The 16,909-nt window shown below is 43.3% G+C and overlaps 1 protein-coding gene across 3 annotated transcripts in view; it reads left to right on the top strand.

The window, feature by feature from the left end:
* The window catches only part of SLA2 (Src like adaptor 2), a 203,890-nt gene that overhangs the window by 90,246 nt on the left and 96,735 nt on the right, over positions 1–16,909 (top strand). For all 3 annotated transcript variants that reach the window (XM_069652251.1, XM_069652249.1, XM_069652250.1), the window contains one exon: positions 11,904–11,990. In XM_069652251.1, coding sequence (XP_069508352.1) covers positions 11,904–11,990 — 87 coding nt within the window. The remainder of the gene's footprint in view (positions 1–11,903; positions 11,991–16,909) is intronic.

Genomic DNA, 16,909 nt, shown 5'->3' with positions numbered 1-16,909 from the left:
CCCAAGACTATTGCGTGTTGATTGTCGAAGCGCCTATGAGCGGAGAGGGTTGCAGCCGCACTGTTTTGGTGACGTGTGGATGCAGACCACCTATGATCATAATGAGGCCATGTTGTGGAGGGGAACTGGGCCAGAGAGTGGCAAAGTGTGTGGATGCCTGGGCCCTTCGTAATCTGGTGGCATGGTGGTACCAGTAAGACCGAGCGGCAGCGTCGCTTGGAGAAGGCCAAACCTTGTGGCAGGATAAATATGTAATGCTGCAGATCACTGTGGGCAGTCCACCATCTTGGGATCATGGCCGGGCCCTTCACTTCCAGAGCAGGTGAAGGTCCTTCATTGCTATGGCGGCTGCGTCGGTAAACCCATGCTGGGTGGGTGTCCATGTCCCCCCATCAGGGAGAGAGAAAAGTAAAGCCCTCTCTCTGTCATGCAGCTGCTCGGGGGATATGTATTGGTACGAGACGGTTGCTGATTGAAAGAATTACCGTTTTCTGCTGTGGGACAGTAAGAGTTGGGATTGAGACCTCAGTAAACTGCAGAAGGAATGAGGTGAGAAGCAGATGGACACTGTCCATCAGAGCTGTATTGAAGAGTGATGCTGCTGGTGTGCTGCACTGTGTGTTTAACCACATACTTGATGGCATATTGAAGGAATGCTCTCTAGATTGCTGAGTGAGTGGAGCAAGTCTGACAGGTAGCAGGGATAATTTAACAAATACAGATTACATCTGCCCCACACTCTCCTCATTTGGGCAGAATCGGAGACCTGCAAGCACTGAATGGGATTCAAAGACCTACTCAATATCCAGCTGTTGGGTGCAAAGGTGGCTGCCTACTTATTTGCCAACGTCACAGTCTCCTGCTGCCATTCCGTGCAACCTCCTGGACAGGGGTTGCTTTCTCTGTCTAAATGGGCAGTGATGTAAATCACACCAAGATGGAGGTATAAGACAAGAAGCAAAGAAATCCAATGCAAACTGCATACTAGAGAACAAATGCAAGAGCAGGAATAGCTGACTCCAAAACCAAGAAATAGTCAGTGGCTACCGGTGCTGGAATCACTGAAGCATAGTGTTGACAACATGAGGCAGAAATTAGACGCAATGGTATTCTCAGCACAGTTGAGAATGATCCTAAATGGTAAAACTAATCTTTTCATGAATCATACCCAGACCCCAAACTTTGCATTACATAAAGTCCCAAAACTTAAAAACAGGGAGCCACAGGCTTCACACAACATGGATGCTCCCTCTTGAAGCACTTTACTTAATTTATGCCACTATTTTTGACATCAACTTTAGAATAGTTGCCAAGCGAAGAGGGACTAGGGCTGGATGGGCTCACGTCAGATTTCTATAAGGAATCTGCAAATGACATATGGTCTCACTCGGTAAAGATGTTTATGATGGCACTGTGAGAAGGATCTCTGCCTGAGTCCACTTGAAGTGCCTTAATCACAGTCCTTTTCCAGCCAAAGAAAATGACACTCAAATGTTCGTCATATCATCCTATGTCACTAATCAATAATGACAACAAAATATTAACCAAAATAATAGGGCAACACCTTCCCCCTCATATGCCAATGTAGATAGTAAGGGGTAAAGTGGGTTTCAGATCTGGTCGCTAAAAACACACATTCATTTGAACATGGGAAATTTGTTTGACTCAGTAGCGTTGCATTTCTGGTTTAAGGATTCCTATCAGATCTGGGCTATGCCTGGAGCTTCTATCATAGATTAGACAGGTATACAAAATCCCCAGAGCTAGAGTTCTTATCATTAAAATGCTGACAGATGAGTTTATACTACCTAAAGGAACAAGTCAGGCATGTACACTTTCCCCATTATTGTTTCCGTTAACTATTAAAACCAAAACGTGCTTCATTATGGAATTATCATGCACAAACAGGTGTTAACTATATTCAACCACAGCCATAACATCGCTTTACGCAGATAGAATGCTGCTATATGTGTTAACTATATTCAACCACAGCCATAACATCGCTTTACGCAGATAGAATGCTGCTATATGTGTTAACTATATTCAACCACAGCCATAACATCACTTTACGCAGATAGTATGCTGCTATATGTAAATTGCCACCTATTGCTCTGGAAGATATTAAACAATTTAACAGCCTCTCATGTCTGTATACAAATTGGGACATATCAGAATTGATCTCCTTCACATAAAGCACAACGGAGGTTGGACATGAACCAATATCCAGAGGTCCTACAGAGACTATACCTTACCTGAATGTTCGACTACTTTGTGGCGATACTAGATAACCTAGCTATCAAAGTAGCGAAATAGATCTGTTGACATCTTTATCTGATGGTGCACCTGTGCCATTGATCAATATGGTTGTGGGCCAAAAACTGCTTTACATATTCCACAATGTCTCAATACACCTTCTGCATATCAATTTCTAATGTGTCAGATAGTTAATGACATTGTTAAAGTGTGCCAATAAACAACCTAGTGTGGCATATGATACCTTCACTCTTCCACATGATAAAGTGGGCCCTGCATTCCCAGACCTAAAGCTCTATTATCTGGTGGCTTAGGCCCATAATGCTGTGGTTCCAAACTGTGCATGATGAGGCCCATCTGTTAATTATTTGCCACAGACTGACACTGGCCTCATTCCGGGTTTGGAGCTAACCATGGAGTAATTAACTCCATGGTTGCCTCCGAAACCGTCCCAAATTCGGCATGGTGAATGGAGTAATTACCGGTCCATTCCAGGGTTGGAGGGACCGGTAATTCCCCATTCACCTTTTGCCCTTCCCCATTCCCATTTCTGCCCCATACGGCTCAATGGGAATGGGGAAAGAGGTAATTACGGCACAGTAAATTACGGTACCGTAATTACCTTTGAGGTACCTTTGCGGGCCCCGTACTTAACTCCTGCTAAAAGCAGGAGGTAAGGAAGGACCCGCAAAGGGAACTCAGAATACGGAGGTAAGGGATTACCGGCATCGGCACCCTTACCCGTGCCGGTAATCCCTTACCTCCAACCTCGTAATGACTGTTCTGTAAGTTCCTACAAGAAAACTTTCACACCCCTGTAACACTTCCTGCTATCAAACCTGAGGTTAGTGATTTATGTAGCCTTGAACATCTGGTACATTATGTACATTATGTACCAGATGTTCAAGACTTTATAGATCTAGTTTGGTTCTGTCATAAGATAAATGATAATGGACTGGGAGTTACTGAGCAACACAAAAAATTATGCCACAGGACAGACCTTACCATTCGATCCACAAATTTGGCTGCTAGCCACTTTCCAGCACAAAAATGTGATAGACCGTGTGTTCCTCTGTCTAGGGCTGGTAGTGGCAAAGTGTAGAATCACCACCCCATGGTACAGAGGTACCCCTCAGTCATACTATGATGAATGGTTGAAGTATCTTACTTTTTGTAATGTTTGTGAGCATACATATGCACTCCCAAATCCTTATGGACTGATTTTAGAAGGTACTTAAACTCAGCTAGTATGAATAACTTCCAAGGGAGTGTGGTCTAACATGGCAGCCGATATGTAAGTGCAGCTCCACACAAATAAGGATAGGTATCGTATATTATCTACACTACAGGTACCACATTATTGAAAATGTTTCTGGTTTTGATGTAATCAAATTGAACACACTGACCACAGGTTGTGTTCTATGTACAAAACAAATATATATTCTTTTTTTTACAGGGCCTGCGGTAGCAGCCCTGTAGTTATGGTTAAGTTGCTCAGCCCATAGGAAGAGAACTTTTTGGGTGGCTTTTTGGGCGGCTTGTAACTTCGCGAAAAAAAAGTATGTGGCCTCATCAGATCGATTCCTGAAAAGTTTGGCGATGTTTCGTTAAGGGGGGCAAAGCTTTGAGGGGGATACAGGGTGTGGTCCCAAAATGTGTGGTTTTTCCTATAGACGCAATGGAACAAATTGTTTGCTCAGGTCTACAGCCCAAACTGCTGGATGGATTGTCACCAAATTTGCAGCAGGAGTGGTGGGTTGGTCCTGATAGTGTGTTTTGGTGTAAATCCGTCCAGTATTTTCTTTTTAAATGACCAAAAAGTAAGTAGGCATTTTTTTGTGATATCTGGGTTCGGTCTGCAGACTCACTTCCCTGTTTCGTTCCGTGGATGGGCCTCCGATTGGCCCATGGGACGACGTGAGGTCTTGGATATCGAGCGTACCCGCTGTTTGGATGGTGAATAGCGTAAGATGCGTCATATTTTTGCACCCACCATGTTGGCTCCGCTGACAGCTGCAGCCGACCGCGGACAGTGCAGTGGGGGAAAAGTCTGCAAAACACATTTTGGGTCATTTGGTGGTGGAAAGAGGGGCTGGGAAGGGTGGGGGAGTGTAACAAAGATGATATGGGGCTGTTTTTGTAGGTTGAAAAAGGCCGGGCAGGTGTCGTAGCTGCCCACAGACACCGCCATGGACGGACGGCTTGGAAAAGACTTTTGGGATCATTTGATGGCTGGAAGAAGGCATGCAAATGGTAGGGAAGTGGAATGAAGGCAATATGGAGCTGTTTTTATAGGTAAAAAAGGGATTTGGAAATGCTGCAGGGTCTGCCTTCTATTTCGGTGTCCGCGGACATCATTTCAATTGCAGGAGGGTCAAGGTGAGTTTTATTAATTGAAGGTGTATGGTACATACTTGTTATATAGTTAATTGTGTTGTGGTCAGTTGCGAAATTCTGGGGGCCATGGCCACTGGCCATGTTAAAATGACAGCATATGCGAGAGACAGAGATAATTGCTCTATGCGTACGTACATGTCTTTGAAAAGAAGGAAACGTCCTATTGTCCAGCCAATTGTTTTAACTTCTGCAAGTTTGTCAAAGTGGATATTGACAAACTGAATGTTGTTGTCATGCAGACATGTTTGGAAGCCAACAACTGCACCAAATGCTCCATTGACTAAGCCTTGTTCTAAGTCAAGGTTACGTTTAAGAATTACTCTGCAGTTCAGACACAAAGTAAATATTTTCTCCAATCCGGCTGTGTTGGGGATAGATTCTTCTAAGCTATTTAGTCATGCTGTTGCTTGTTGACACATAGGAAGTGTCATGCTGTGCACTTCTAGTTTGTCTGTGGAGCTGATATGCAGTATGGGTTGCATTTCTTTTTTTTTCAACATTGTCTCGTTGAATTGACTACAGCTTGCAAGGGTTGGCATTAAGGACATACATTTTAGATTTTGTTGAGTTAATTGTTCCGTGACATCAGGAGCAGATGTGTTTCGCCCATATAGCTCATGGATTAGTCTACTATTTAAGATGGATTCTACATCTTTACTAAGGAGCCCAGTTCTAACGCTTTTCAAAATGTTAGCATATGTGAGGTCTGTAGACTGGCGCATGTTTTGAGTTAGTTTTCTGTAGTGAAAATGTTACCAGAGGTTTACATTTCCAATTCTGATGAGTGTATTGCAGCATTCTTTGTGTACTAATGTTTTGAAAATAGGTTACCCTTTAACTGGCGTCAACTGTACGAGGTCTCAGAAAACAATAACATGTTTTCCGCCAAACAGATACTCATAATCAGATTTTTGTGGAAAGCATTCAAAATGCTTTGAAGTAGTTTCTGTGAAAGTGAGAAGAAATAATGAAAATCAGTTAAATGCTTTCTTAGTTCAGTTTTTAAAACCAAAAATGTAAAAAAATATAAAATCTCCAAAAAAACAAAATGGTTCGTTTAAGAGCCACCCTTTTTTAGTGCAAAACAATTGCAATGGTTGCAATTGCCCCACGCCCGGAATTCTTTAGATGTCCGCAGATTACTGCGCTGTCCTCGGACTATCGCTGGGGCCTGTGATTTTATTTCTCCCTTCCATTTTTTAAGTGTGGAAGGTGGCTCCTAAAGGAACCTTTTGTTGTATTTTTCAATTTTGTAATTTTTTGCATTTTTTCTCAGGAGAGGCAAGGTAGGGGAGGGAAGAGAGGGGAAGGGGCACCAACCACGGGGATGAAGGGGTAGGTGGAGAGAGGAAGATGATGGGCGGGCCTTAATCAGGTAGGTGCCAGTATTTCTCATGCTTCTTGACCGCAGTCTCAAAAGGCACTCAGAAACTGCTCCCCCATACAGATCGGTGCTTCATAATACATTCATAGCACTGTGACCCTCGAAAGGTAAGAAAACATTAGTTGTGATTTTAGGTAGATCTGTTTGTTGGTTGATGGGTATATCTTTTTTGGGTCTTTCAAATGCTGCCCGACGTCCGCAGACTACTGCTCTGCCCGCGGACTCCATAGCTGCCACATTGGGAGGGAGTACAATGTAAGGGTGCACTAGCAAAATTCACTGCAAAAACTTTGTTAAAGGGACATTATGGTTAAGTTTCACTAACAAAAACCCATGAAATTCAGTGAAAAAACATTTGTTAAAGGGATGTTATGGTTAAGTAAAACTGAAAAACCACAGAAATTCACCAGTTATGGTAAGCTAAGCAACCATAACTCGCTCCACCACCGTGCACTGCTAAGACTAACACCCAGAACATCAAAGATGACATAACAAATGTCATTGTGGTGAGTATTATGCTTGTTCAAAGCTCTGTACTACCACGTCTGCCACCAATGCCACTGGCTTGAAATAAAAGGTCTTAAATGAACTGCTGCTAGAACAGTCTGCTGCCCGCAGGATATCTACCAATGATATGCCTGCTGTGAATGCTTTGGACACCATAGCTCCTCTCACTGAGGTCACCCCAAAATGCGTCAGTTTTACCCTCGCTTGCTGCATAATTTCTCGAACCCATCTTGCGATAGTGGCGGTAGCTACTGCCTTAAACAGCTTCTAACGCGGAAGCAATAGTTGCAACACTCCAGCTGGGCAGCATTCCACCATTCTATGATTGGTTAGGTATGCATACGAGATTGAGGAGGAGTTTGTCTTTGTCCTCTTTGCCAGTGTGAAGGTGACTCCTTTGGGACCATAGACATTCCTGTCTATTTCTAATGCTTTAATGTCTGAAACTCGCCAGCAAGATACCAGGCACAATAGCATCACTAGCTTCTTTGACAATTGAGTCATGGAAAAGAACTAGGAAACCATGGAATTGCAACACTGTGTTCACATCCCATAAGTGCGTATACCTGGGAGCAGGAGGTGCACGAAATGGAGCTCCCTTCATGAGCCTGACCACCGCCGGGTGATCCCAGAGCTGCGTCCTATCTACTGGTGAGTGGCCTGCAGATATTGCTAATCGATACACCCTGAGCATCCTGAAGGCTTTGCCTTCTTCCAGGAGGGATGCCAGGAAATTAAGGACTACCACTATAGGGCCTGAAATGGGAGAAATACCTTGCCCTTTGCACCAGCTCTCCCATCTTCCCAAAGTTGCATCATAACTCCTGCGTGTCGGAAGGGACCAGGAGTCTTGAGATGAGCCAGACAGCGGGGCCCAAAATGCCTGGCAAAGCCCACCTTCCCATGGTTCCTTGCACGCCATCAGCGGGAGTGTGCCCCTCACTCTCAGAGGATGAAACGACCCAGCTGGATCTATGAGGAGGTGCACGTCTGACTGAGAATCCGCGGGACATCTGAGGAACGTTCCATCAGAGCTGGAAACCATACTTGTGACTTTCATATGGGCGCTACTATCACTATTGTCGCTCTCTCCCTGCGGACCTTCGCTAGAACCCGGCTCATCATTTTCAATGGCAGGAACGCATTGTGCAGTTCTCTACTCCAATCCGGCAGGAACGCATCTGTGGCCCAAGTGCTCGGGTCTAGCCTCCAGCTGAAGAATTGACTCATCTGCGCATTCAGCTGGGACACAAACAGACCCATGTGGATCAGTCCCCACAATTGATCCGGTCACTGGAACACTCCCCTTTCAAGCTTCCAATCGCTGGAATCTGTCAGGTACCGCGAATTCCAATCCGCCACAAATTTTCATTGCTTTCATAAATGGCATGTGCCCGTGTATCAAATTGGCAGCCTGATTGCAATTATAATGCACAGCAGCATCGCATTATCTGCAATGTTCCTTCGTGGAACGTGTGAATCTGCTTTGATTCCCATGATTGATCGAAGCTCTGCGCTTCGTTGTGCTGCTTTCGGCATGCTCACCGTTAATCAACTAAACTGTCCCAAAGGAGGGGACCGCTTTGCTCGCGCCGCTCTGCTCTCTTTCCTGAGACAGAGCGGGTCCCCGGACGTGCTCAAAGTAAAATGAAATGAAGCCCGCCGGAGCTTGGTATGTTTAAATGCATACACAAACTCTGAATACCGGCAATAAACCTTGCGTTGTGTAATTCGCAAGCGTGCATCTCACTGCCATTCATCTTCAGGTGCTATAAATCTTCACACGTTATATTACGCTACATAGCTAATCCTAATGCCTATATGGTGCTCTAGAGTAAAGATATGACTTATCTGCTGAAGAAAGGAAAAGAAGAGGTGGAGCAACGAGACAGGAAGAGACTAGAAGGCCATGGACAGGAAGCCTAATGGACTACAGAAAGGAGTATGAAGAAAGGGAAATGTAGTTCATAAAAACAATTTAAAAAAAGAAAATGTCTTTTTCAGGTTATTTGTTGAAACTGCTGAGGAGTAGACGAAAATAAGTTGAAGCATAATACTCGCCACCGGTTTTCACATAGAATGTCTACGGTTTTTTGCTGTTTTGATGATTATCATTAAAACGCTCATAAGGACATATTTATAAAAAGAGAAAAATAAATATTTGTATTCTTTTTTATGTTTTGGATGTAATGCTGTAGGTGTTTTTAACACATTTATAAACTATAGTGTACTTAACCATGCTTACCTTTATCTTTTTATGCAACCATGATGCAAGGGGGGCCACTAAGGGAGGAGAGGGTTGCTGGGCAACTACTACTGATGATTACCCATCTGCTCTTGTCTCCGACTCGCCGCTGTCGATTGTTGCAGCACTAATTTACTTTGGGCCTCACGAGAAGTTTATATCCATTATTTTCCTTCTAACGTCACTAAAAAATGCATGGTTCCATAATTCCAATTTCTGTTAATTACAAATGTAATTTTTTATTCACTTCTGAAAAATGTCCAAGCATATGAAGCAACAGAAGGACTGAAACACATTTAGTTAATGCGACTGTAGAACTTTCACAAATATAGTAGGATTGATTTGTGTCAATTAGGCGAGGGGTTTTATGCAAAGAAAAGAGAATTATGTCTTCATGAAAGTGCAATATGTATCAGATTAGAAATAGACATAGTTCAATTTGGGGCACATTTTGTAGTGTGTATGCAGAAGAATTGGTATGGATGATTAGAATAGAATGACAGTGTTTGGATATAAGAGATACTTCCATCTGATGATGCACTGTACAGGAATTGGAATTATAGAACCATGAATTTTGCTTCAAGTTAGAAGGAAAACATGAATGTAGGTTTTTGACAATGTGACATAACCCTGCATATTAAGATCCTTTGATTTGCATGATATTATTTGCTGTATAAAGCAGTATTTGAAGGCCTTCCTTGGCGTATGACTACCATAAACCCCTTATGGGCATGGATAAACAGTGAAACAAACCCTGTTGCCACATTGCAAAAGGAATACAACTCAGGAGCAGAAAAATAGGGCTTATTTGCAGCCTAGCTAATGAACATTAAGTTGAAGGTCTCTGTGTTTTTGTCACAAATATTAGCTACATAAGATTCATTTTTCCTTTGACGCTTTTATTGCATTACTCTCGCAAATGGTTCATTCAGAAATCTCTACTATATCAGTATATTTAGAATGCAAGCTTCTGGCCTCTTTAAAAAAAAATCAGAGCATTAGAGAATATCATGGGAGGCACGCAGAGCGGCCTTGTAAACTATTATGTTATGTTAATGAAGCCTGTAAAGCGCTGCTGTGACCAAGAGGTATCCTGGTGCTATGAAATCATGTCTTCATAGAAGCAGACCCAACAACCGGGAAGAAAAAGGAAAGAACTAAAAAACAAAGGCTATTAATTCTCTGATTAAACAGGAAGGTCTTCAGAGCTTTTCTAAAGCGGAGATAGTCAGCAATGGTCCGAAGGGGCAGAGGAAGAGAATTACACAAAGCAGGGGCATCAGGTGAAAAGGCTCTGCCACCCATAGTGGATTTGCGAAAACGGGGAACATGGTGCAGATTACAATTTGCAGACCGAAGGCTCCAAGAGGGACTGTATCTCCTGATTTTCTGACAAAGAAAAGTGGCTCCACATCCATAGTAGGCCCAGTGGATCATGCAAAGAGTTTTAAATTTAATTTGGCTGTCACTCGGGAGCGAATGCGGCTGGAGGTCCTGGCAGATTTAGCCAAAAGGCCTGCCGAACTTTTGCACCACCTGCGAACGATGACGAAAGGTTTTTCGTTGCGCCAGCAAAGTGGCATTACAGTAGTCTAAGATCCCCATTACTGAGGTGGAAACCACCACCCCATGCATTTTGGCCGGCATAAAAGGTATAATCTTCCTGAGTATTTTAAGTTTAAAATGGGCAGCACTACATCTGGCCTGAATATGAAGCTCAACCGAAAGTGACTAAGCAATTTTAACACCTACATTTTTTATAATGTGAACTGGGACGTGAAGAGAGCCCATGGGAGAAGGCCAAAATACGGCCGACCAAGGGGAACACTCCAATGAATCAGCACCAAAGACCATAACCTTTATTTTATCGCCATTTAGCTTAAGCACATTTTTTTTCATCCAATCTCTGATGTCAGACAAGCAATTCCTAAGGCGAGTGGCAGCCTGCTCCTGATCATAATCAATACACAGAACAAGTTGCGCATTGTCTGCATAGGAGTAAAACCTGCAGCCATGTGCATGGATTAATTTGGCCAAAGGGAGCAGGTAAATGTTAAACAAAAAGGGAGAGATAGCCGATCCATGGGGGTACTCTGGAGGTAAGAGGAAAAGAGGTGGAGGAAAATAGAAATAGAGAATGGGATTGCTTCCTATCGGACAGTAAAGACTGAAATCAGCCAAGAGCAAGGCCACCAATTCCGATCTCCACCAGGCATTGACATAGAGTAGCATGGTCAATTGTGTTGAACACCACAGAGAGGTCCAACAGTATAAGGACACCTAATCCACCTTTATCTAATATAAGGGTGAGGTCATCAATGACAGAGACCAGGACTGATTCTGTGCCCATTAAGGGGTGAAAGCCTGATTGAAATACATCCAAGATGGCATGCGACTCAGAAAGTCTCTCAGCTGAGGTGTCACTTTGGCTTCAATGTTCGTCATCAGAAACAACAACAGCGAGATGGGTCAAAAATATTGCCGGAATGGCCCGGTCCAGAGAGGCCTTCTTCAACAGAGGGGAAACCAAGGCATGTTTAAAAAAAAGTAGGAATAAAGCCGTTCTGCAGAGAATGATTCACTGCACACGTAAGTAACAGTTAAGCACGATCAATTAACAACTTAGAGTGAACTGATAAATCACACCTCATGAATTTGTAGTATGTATTGACTATTGGCTTATACCTCATAACTGCAACTGTGAACTTGCAAGTCTACATAATAATGTCTTTCTGCTCCCCCATTCCTCAGACATTTGTCTTGCTTTTTACTGCTAATTTGATTTGATGAGATATTTAACCTGTGCGTTTGTTAAAACAATAAGATACATTTAAATTTTAAAAAATCATAATTATTTTTTGAGTACTTCAACGATGTTCTGTTGCTCTTGATGATATACTATCTTATTTTGTATACTGTATGTATACTCATTGGTCAACCGCTTACCGTTGTTTCCAATGTTGCACTGCCAAGCTTAACAATAAATAAAGTTTAAAAAAAATCATGATTATGTATGTGAACGTTCACTCTGTACATACTGTGACTATTTAACTGACAAGGCTTTGAAGTTTAAAGAAACACATTCATTTGATTTTTCATGGTTTGCAAAATTTGCAGGGATGGTGAATGGTGGAATGTGTCCTCTGTTGCTTCAGGAAATGAATGCTATGTACCTAGCAACTACTTGGCAAAAGTGTTCCACAGGTAATTTCCGTTTATGTATTTTCTGCTTGTTTTTGTATGGGTATTGCGAGCCGATGAATCCAAATATCTCCTCCCAAAAATGTTTGTTTACATTATCTTTTTGCTCCACTTATGTCAGCAGGAATCCGCAGCCCTTTGCTACCTGAACCTAGGTAAAGCGACAATTCTTAAGCTTTTCTTGGCTCCCTCATTCAGCGCACGTTGATTACACAACCTCAAGCCATCAGTCTCAACCAACATGGAAGCACTTGGCTCACACTGCTGGTCAAACTCTTGACCTTTTCATCTCCTTAGAGCAAATTTTGCCCTCGCCTAACAACTCTTCCATAAATTGGTCTGACTACTCCCATAGCTCCTTATCTCATGGCTCTTTTTCCCCGCCAAACACCACAAATCACTTTATGCTCATTTACATACCCATACTGCATTGCTTTCTGGCTCAGAAGTAAATCTCCAGTGATGACTCCTGGCCATGGGGTTGTGTCTTGGCTTTCTAACGGAAATTCCCTACTTTTATCATTTAAGCAACCGTTAGTTCTAAGAATAAACCAAGCCCAGAGCCTTCTGACTCTGCCTGTAGCATCAAAGCATATGCCCTGCTACTGGCAAACAATCCTGACCCCTGCTCAACACCCAAAATGCCAGCATCATAACCGTCCTGACCAGGCTGCCCCATAAATAAAGAAACTACATCTGATCTGAATCCAGCAAGCAATGGTTCACTACAAAGCCGACTGCCTTAAAACATGAACTCTTAACAAAACAAAAGATACCAAATATATGTAGCCAAAGGAACCTTTTAAAATAACTCATCTCTCCCAACTCATCAACAAGGCTCTTAATAAAAGCAAAGTATTCGCAAATTTTGATGCACTACCATACCATTACCTTGAAATTACTTCTTCTCTAAAGTGATGCTTCCAGATGCAGAACTCTCTGCAACAGAATAGCATTACAGCTTCTGTGCCTTCCTTTTCCCTGTTTCCCTTCCCAGCCACCTTCACTCAATCTATCCTCTACTCTCAACAAAGACAAAAAAACCTGGCTTTGCTTCAGACTGCTGCTCCCATCACTTCTTTAAATAAATCAGAGTTTACCCTTGTTCCGTCCATCTCACACCTATGCAACCTCCATTTCTCTCGAGGCTCATTTTCAAACAACTTCAAATTGTCCTGGGTTATACCAAGACATAAGAAACCTACAATGCAATCCAGGCCTTATTGCAACATCAGCGGTGCAGTAAAAAAGTGGCAGTAATACCACTACCACCACTTATTTTGGTAGTAGCTGAATTACTGCCACTTTTATCGTACTGCCAAATTATAACTTTAGGCTGTAAAGTGTAGGAATTGGTTCTGTCATATTTTCGATTTTTGTAGCCCGCCCAACCAAAAGAGGGTTTTTTCCGACCGATTTTAGGCGGCCTACAAAAATATAAAAAATGACATTTCCTTGAACCCAGCACCATGCTCCCACCCTCCATCCACCACCCTCTTTTGCCCCAATTGGTACCTATCGGGGTGTTTCACCCTCCAAATCCCCCTCCCTCAGCCCCCACCGCATCCCTCCTCTCCCAAGACCACCCACACCATTACACACACACACACACACACAAACACGTACACCCAACACACACACAAACAAACACCTGTTCTCCCTCGTGGTCGCTTCCGGGTCCTGGCAGGCCTGTCATTGTGCGTCGCAGGGGCTGACAGTTAGATATAGAAAGACTGCTCTGTGCGGTCACAGAGCGGTCTTTCTGAATCGTTTTCTAGTTTGCTTTTTATAAATAGGTTCAATTTTAACCACAGTGCAATTACCACTTGTAGCAGATCTGATGACTTCCTCACAGTCTCACGTACTGGAAAAATGAGAAATGACAAGCCGCAGGACTGAGTGGCAGTAACAGTAAACAAGGTTGATGGTATTCTGCTGAAATACAGCGGGATTACCGCAAAACTAGTAATGAGGTCCAGGGTGTAGAGAGTCATGACATCAGTAGTCAACGAACTTCAGACTTTCATTGATATAAACTGACTCACACTCCTGGTCCTTCACAACCTCTGAGCTGCATTTGACACCGTACACCACCAAATATGCACTGAATTCCTTGGCTGCTTTTTATCCTCTATGAACCAGGAGACAGTCACAAAAATAAACATTTGATAGACAAAAAGGGCACGGACCCATTAAAGAATCCAGGCCAAGACTTGAGGGGGAGTAAGAGGCTCTTTCATTGAAAGTGTATTGTTCCCCAATAGCATGCATGCCAGGCCATTAAGCTGAGAATAATGTTGCTGATACTGGCCCTTTAAGGAAACAAAACTATATCACACTGGCTGCACACAGTCTCTCCCACACGGCTCACAGTAACTGCCCGACAATTTGGGAACTTTCCATGGTTATCGATGTCGGCTCAGCCAAAGGCATACTGCAAACCCGGAATCTTTCGCTGTGAATGCTCCAGAATGTTTTTGCCCCAAAGATACACAAAATGACAAACTCTACATGATTGGGTCGGCATTTCCAGGCCCACTCACAACACACTTCAAAGCAGTGACTGTTCCACAAGTCCAAAGCAGGAGGCAGAGCAGTTTGGAAGTATGCCAGTTGAGAGAGTAGCATGTCAAAAAACAGCATATTCGCTTCTCTATCCAGCAGGCAAGTTGCAAGCCAACAGATATGCTGCTGCAGTTACAACGCCTCTACTCTTATTTTCACATATATTACAAACCTCTTACATGAAGGAAGGCCTATCGCTGTGCAGATGCACAGTGAAGAAGGCCAGTCACAATCCAAGTATGCCTGTGAATTCCAAAATGGTGGAAAGTCTGTTTATAGGTCTGGCCCAGCCTCTCTACTACTGACTACCTTCTGCTGAGATTAACATAACTGCCAGCCAATCCCAAGCCCCACCCTAATTCCCAGACACAGAACCAAGCCTTCACAGGGAGCCCGGTCCAGTGGGAGGGTCCACAAGTCTATCAAAGGCCACCTCCTCTATCTGCCAATGTGAAGCGCTGGAGTCGGAGATTGGAGGTGATTGTGAAGCGGAAAGAATTGAAGAGAGAAAAGTCTGATTAAATGGAGAAGGTTGGAGAGAGTGGTGGCTGGATGAGGAGAAGAGGAGACAGGGAGAAGAGGCTGGTGAGAAAGTGATTGAAGGATGGAAACCCTCTGGTATGGAAGACTGTGGCAGACCGTGAGGCAGAAGAAGAGAAAGAACATCGGGTAGAGGAGGAGGTTGTCGGAGGGAATTTGGTGAAGAAGAACCACCTTGAGAAAGTGATGAATACAGAAAATTGGTTTAGGATGAGAAAAACGTCAGACAGAGATTGATTTGCAGACTTTGGTTTAGGAGGAGGTGAACATCATGTGAATGAGGTTGGTCTAATGTATATTGGGTCATGGGAGCATCTAAGGCAGGAGATTGGAGACAAGACTTGGGAGAATCAAAGCAATGAGTGGAGTAGGGTGGTGAGACACAAAGAAGAGACCGGGAAAAGTGAATGCTGTCCAGGAGGTGGCAGAGGGACCTTTGTATAGACAAGGGACCAGATGTGCTAATTGGAACATCCTGTGCGTGGGTATAGAAAGATATTATTGAAGATGTTTTCGAAGTTCAAAGGGGATCTAATGAAGGTTATGGAGGAAGCTAACCAGATAGAGGTTACTAAAATGACCAACGGTCATAACTAGAGAGCATAGGAAGCTTTCAGCAGGCCAGATTATTCCAAGGCAAGAGATGGAAGCGGGTGGAGGCATAAGAAGGTGGCAATATTTTGAGATGGGAGGCTGCTATATGTAGCGAGAGGGCTGCCCTTGGGAACGGGACCCAGCAAAACCTGTGAACTGATCTGATTGAAGGTTCATGAAACCTGAAGCCTGCACAAAGAGACATTTTGGAATTTTGGGGAGAGAAGCCAGAGATAGTCTGTTTTCAAATTCAAATCTGTTTGAACTGGAACTTAGGTTTGACCCAGAACATTTTCTTGATTTGGAATTTTACTTTGCCCTTGTCCTAACTCCAAGTTATCCATTCCTGTCCAAAGGCCAACTTCAAACTTTGGTTTGGCTCAGAACATTCCTTTCATCAGCTGTTCTGAAATACTGCTGTTTTGCCCTAACCTTGAGTTTGCCATCCTGACACCTTATTTGTATAACCACCAACATAAAGCTAGAGGTAAAAACATACGTATTTGGGGTCTTGGCCACATCGCTACTGGACAGGCGCTAGCATGGTTTAATTTCTTCCTCTTTTCAAATTTTACAAAGTCGTTCAGTGCCAATTTGCTGCTCCACTCTTTTTGTCTACTTGCCTAGTGCCTCAAGGCTCTATGTTGTCACCCACTCTCTTCAACATCTCTCTCTGTCCTCCGGGCAATGTTACCAAATCTCTTGGCATGGGTTACCACATTTCTGCTCATAGAACCCAAATCTAGATCAGTATCCCAGGAAACAGCTCCTCCCAGTTAAGTACCATGAATTGCACCTTGAACCAAATCAACGTGCTCTTGAACATCAACGTGCTCTCACTGAATAATTCCAAAATGGAATCCCTCACACAAGGATCTCCCAAAGCTCTCACTGCCCTCTGCACCTCCATCCAGAATCTGATTATTTCTGATTCCACAATATCTTCAATGCCTTGAAAAGCAAAATTCTCTGAGTGACTCTTGATCCATCTCTGTCGCTCAAAGCCTGCATTAACTCAACTCTCCCCTCTGGCAACTTCACCCTACAGCTCCTCAGCAATATCAAATATTTCAATTCACAGTCAAATCTTTGGGCTGTGATAAGAGCACTCACTTCTGAGAAACTGGACCATTGTAGCATATTGCTGGAAGGAGCCGACTGTACTCTTATAAATAAACAAAGTCTTCTTCCACGGGTCAGACTCGTCTCTAAAAAGAAATGCT

This window comes from Ambystoma mexicanum, chromosome 3p (genome assembly GCF_040938575.1).
Source record: "Ambystoma mexicanum isolate Mex_15411 chromosome 3p, UKY_AmexF1_1, whole genome shotgun sequence".
Classification (NCBI taxonomy): Eukaryota; Metazoa; Chordata; class Amphibia; order Caudata; family Ambystomatidae; genus Ambystoma; species Ambystoma mexicanum.
The sequence above is the reverse complement of the archived record's forward strand: the minus strand, read 5'-3'. Positions and strand labels throughout refer to the sequence as shown.